Source organism: Phaethon lepturus, unplaced genomic scaffold, assembly GCF_000687285.1.
Source record: "Phaethon lepturus isolate BGI_N335 unplaced genomic scaffold, ASM68728v1 scaffold3258, whole genome shotgun sequence".
Lineage (NCBI taxonomy): Eukaryota > Metazoa > Chordata > Aves > Phaethontiformes > Phaethontidae > Phaethon > Phaethon lepturus.
In genome coordinates, this window is record NW_010555320.1 from 23,096 (window position 1) to 27,544 (window position 4,449).

A 4,449-nucleotide genomic window follows, 5' to 3' on the forward strand; every position below is an offset into this window, starting at 1 on the left:
TTTGTGCTAAGACGGCGCCTGAATTGCACATCTAGGCCAAAGACTATAAAAGTTAAGTACTAGAGCCTAGTTCAAACAGCAGAAAACATGGGAACAAGGTATTTTGGCAAGGAGGAGATGAACAGACAATTGAAATCCTACGTAAGCCTGTACTTGAGTTTCATTCCCTTTCCTGTGACTTTATCTCACTTGTGGTTGTTTGACCTAATCTCAGGTTGAAGTTGTGTAATTCAGCTGTCCTCCCCGCAGTTATAATTCTGTTTTTCTTGTAATGATTAATGGTGAAATGCATCCTAATGTTTAGGGATGGTAAGATGGGTAACTTCGATGTTCTTGGTCTGATTCTTTCAAGCGTCTTTCAAGCAAACTAAAATACTTGACAGAAAACAAGTGCTAGTGAAAAGCTGAGCCCCTAGCAAAGAAAAACTTAAGGGAAACAACCTGAGAAACACTTAAAGGAAAACAAAATTGAGAGAGAGTGTGGGCTGGGGGGGTAGAGGTGGAAAACTTGCTGAAAGTATTTTAGCCAACTCTTGTCTTGGAGCAATGCCACTTTCAGGAAGTCCAGAATAGTGCCAGTGAAAATTTCTTATGTGGATTGTCATGAAAATAATTTTATTCACCACAAATGCTTTTAGATGGTAGCTGTGGAAGACAGCAAATCCTTACAGGCAACCAGATGCTTTTATTGCAAAATTTATTTGGATTTTTACTGATGTGATCACTGTTTATTTACACTTACAAGCAAAAGTAGTTAACTTGCAAAAAAAATTATTTTCATTTCAAAAATAAAAGAAAAAATCTCACTGCAATGTTAATAAAAGCATTAACTTCTTAAAGGACTATGCTGACAAAGTGTTTTTAAGTTGCAAAATCTTGAAGTTACAACCTCAGCTTGAAAATACTGTTTGGAATTTCATGTCAAAAGCAAAGCACAAAGTATAACAAATGCAGCAAGACATTTATGTCCCTCCTTAGCTAACCAGTGCGGGGGCTAAAACACTGTTCTGCATGCTCTATATTAATGCCCGTTAAGTACACCTTCAAGGCATGTGGTCACAGTTCTCGGAGTGAATCTGCTGCAATGGATTTGAGCGGCCCTCTGTCTCCCACGCATTTATGTGGCAAACAGCGGTGATCGGAGAGCATGTATGCCCTGGTGAAGACAGTGGCAGGAATCTGTTCCTGTTGAACAAACTATGTTCTGGCGTGCCTATGCTGAAAACAACAGGTAAGAAGACTGATGTGCAGCGGCGAGAACCATCAAGAACCGTGGACTGAGATGACAGTTTTGGAAGTTGTGCAGATCAAAATGGGATCCAGCCTCCTCCTCCCCGCTAGCATGACTCATTTTCATCAATCTCTATGGGGCTTTTGCCTTGGGAGGGAAACAAGGAAGGAGAAATGCCATTCTCTGGTATAGGTTGCAGTGATGGCAGGCATCTTTCTTGTAAGATTGGCGCTTCAGCCAGGTGTAAGTGAGTCTCAAAATAATCCATGGACTCGCCTTCTTGAGTCTCTGCTAAAATCTGGTAGTCCCCAAAACAAATGATGCACTTCCATGGCAGATCGATTTTATTTAAGTAACCCAGTTCTGTCTGGTCCACCATCAGTTTTGTTTTCTTGCTCATGTTCTTAATCTCAAAACAAAATTCTGAGCTGTTCAGTTTTCTGTAAAACTGCAAGGAAAACTGAATCCGAGAAACACGAGTATCCATTAAGTTGTAACGACAGACATTAGAATCGCGGCCAAACTTGGCCATTTCATCTACCCTGACCTGTTCTCGCTTACAGAAATTCAAGCAACGAAACATCATCTTGTCGTCTTGGCAAGGATGGTAAAAGGTCATGTGGAGACACGTTACTGTTTCTTCAGTTTCAGCTTCTTCAAAAGAGGTCATGATGAAATAAGTCCTCAGAACTACAAGAACGAAGTAAAATCACAGCATGAAATCACTGTAATACCCCAAAAATGGGCTTCAGTGTGGCATTAAGATACTTCATATACTATTGTATAGTGACTGTATATAAAATGTCTGGCAAATTGGCTGACAGTAAATGTAACGAAATGTTCCAGTAAACTGGAACGAAAAAGTGGGAGCTGAGCCTATCCAGTCCATGACAACCATCATTTCCTGCCATTTTGCCAACGCCTCACTGGGTGACCACAGCTAACTGAGAGATGGCTCTTTGCTGAACTCCTCCCAGCAGTCTGTCTCACATCTGTTGCAGTGGCTGCATAGCACTTCAGAACTCTGCAAAATACCCACTTAGCAGTGGCAGTAAGGTTTACTTTATGGACTTAAAATGGAGCATTAAGTAGTACTGTCTGGGCCCGCCTGCTCTGTTCTACGGTGTAGTCCTTTGACTAGAAGATCAGGCAAACGACTTTACAAATGCAGTCTGACTGTAGGCAGTAGCATTTCAAATGTGTATAAAGCACTCTTTTGGCTCTTTAGTCAGAATTTACCTCTTGTATGAAATGAAATACAGTGCTTGGAAGTGACTGATGTGACGGTATGTAAAATGAATGCAAAAGCTGGAATATCAGTGAGAGCTAAAGGAGGAATTGTCACCAACTCCAGGTATTTGCTTCTTGCCTATCAGAAAATCCCAGCTATCTGCTGCAGAAGTACTTAACTAGACAATAAAAATAACAAACATAATTTTTGGGGTTTTGTTTTGTGGTGTTTTTAAGTTTCTCCCATGCAGCACAGAGACACGTATTTATGAAGTAAATTCTGTTGCAGTCTGAGCAACTACAGTGCATCTGAATAAAATCTGAGACCCCTTAGGAAACACTGTGATCTGGTCCCCTGTACACGCATGGCCAGTATTTTCCTGTACTGAAACTTAGTCTAAAGAACGAAAAGGCTAGGTACTTAAAGCAGGAACCACAGAATGAATTACTCAACAGAGAAAGAGGTGAGCAGCCATTTACTGGAATCATACAGTGCAGATGTTTGTCATGTTTCTCCTTCTAGACTGCAATAAGTTCCCAACATGTTACACACCGATGCTGAGCTTTCTCACCAGCTGTGTTCAGTGAATGATGCTTAAAAGCAGCTACGGGGAGCTGGAAGCAGCTCTGCAAGCAGGAGGATGGACTGTCTGTGTCTGTGCTTAGTTCTGCCCTTTGCTGTTTTGCACTAGTCAGAGGAAGTGAGATGTTCTATAAAGTCGGCTTTGGTTCAGGGGAAAACCAAGTCGTTTCACTTGAGTTTGCGCAGCAGCCTACAGAGACCGTTTTTTGTCTTGAGACTTGGGCTGAATTTGATACCGACTTAAAAGTGTGTTCTGCCTCTCTTAGCATCTTCCTTCATTGGTTTCTGAAATGCATCAGGACTGGGCAAAACACAGGAATATAAAGACACATTTTGAGAAATCTGCCATGTATATGACTGTGTATCAGATCATGTGTTGGCTGACGTTGTCTTTATTGATGTGTTTATAAATTTTACAAATGACTGCGTTTATTAATTAGAGAAGGGGAAGAACAGCCACTTATTGCCTCAGCAGCACCCATAGATCCCACTACCTATTCATGATCTGCCTGTGTCCCCCCTCAGGCATCCCCAGCTCTGCTGCCCAGTCCTGCATTAAAGATTTATTGAGGTTCGACTGAACATACTTCCACATAAATGCTGAAGGAGTTTCTATTCACTAGGTTGTAGCAGACAGGAGAAAGATTTGAGAGAACTGCAACAGGAGAAGGAAACTTAAATCCAGACTTATCCTGCAATTGTAAGGTAGTCCATTGCACTGCTGTTGTCTCTACTTTAATTGCAGTCCTGCCTCTTTGCCTTCTCCCAACATTGTCTCCTTCATGCAGTATGCATGATTACCCAGTTTTTAGAGACAGGAGAATGACAGCATTAACAACAAGGATGCCGAACTTGAGAACTATCGGGCTCCTGCTTGAGAACTTAACAGTGTACTCCAAAACTAGAACTCTCTACCTACAGCTTGTCACTGGGACAGCTCTGCCAATTTGCAAATCAAAACATAAGCCTTCAACCTGTGTATCAAGAAGAAGAGTAACACCTGTATTGTTATTTCACTTTTGTTTTAAATGACCATCAACTTTGATGCAGCAGCGATGCACAAAATGGCTTTCACGCACATTACATGAGGACAGCTCTACTTTTTGTCTCCCCAAAATGCCCTGCTGCGGTCACCAGCATGGCTTTCACCCTCTGCCAGAGGTGACGTAGGAGGCCAGCAGACCACAGCTCGCCGTTCAGCCTCTGCTCATCCCCGGGCAGGTTCGTCCCGCGCGCTGCTGCGCGTACGTGAGGCCGGTGCGAACGGTTCCAGGGCAGATGGACTTCTGACAGCTCCCAGCGTGGGAGTGCAACCTCAGTTTTGCTAAAAATACCATCTCTGCTGGCGTTACGTGAGAGAACACCCAAACCCTTGCCCACCCGTGGACACACCAGACTCCCTAAG

The 4,449-nt window shown here is 42.7% G+C and overlaps 1 protein-coding gene across 1 annotated transcript; it reads right to left on the bottom strand.

The window, feature by feature from the left end:
• Positions 1–1,337: 1,337 nt before the first annotated feature.
• On the bottom strand, positions 1,338–1,901 carry TIFA (TRAF-interacting protein with forkhead-associated domain). The gene has a single exon (XM_010292105.1). It carries the CDS (start codon positions 1,899–1,901, stop codon positions 1,338–1,340), a length of 564 nt encoding a protein of 187 aa, XP_010290407.1.
• Positions 1,902–4,449: the final 2,548 nt, after the last annotated feature.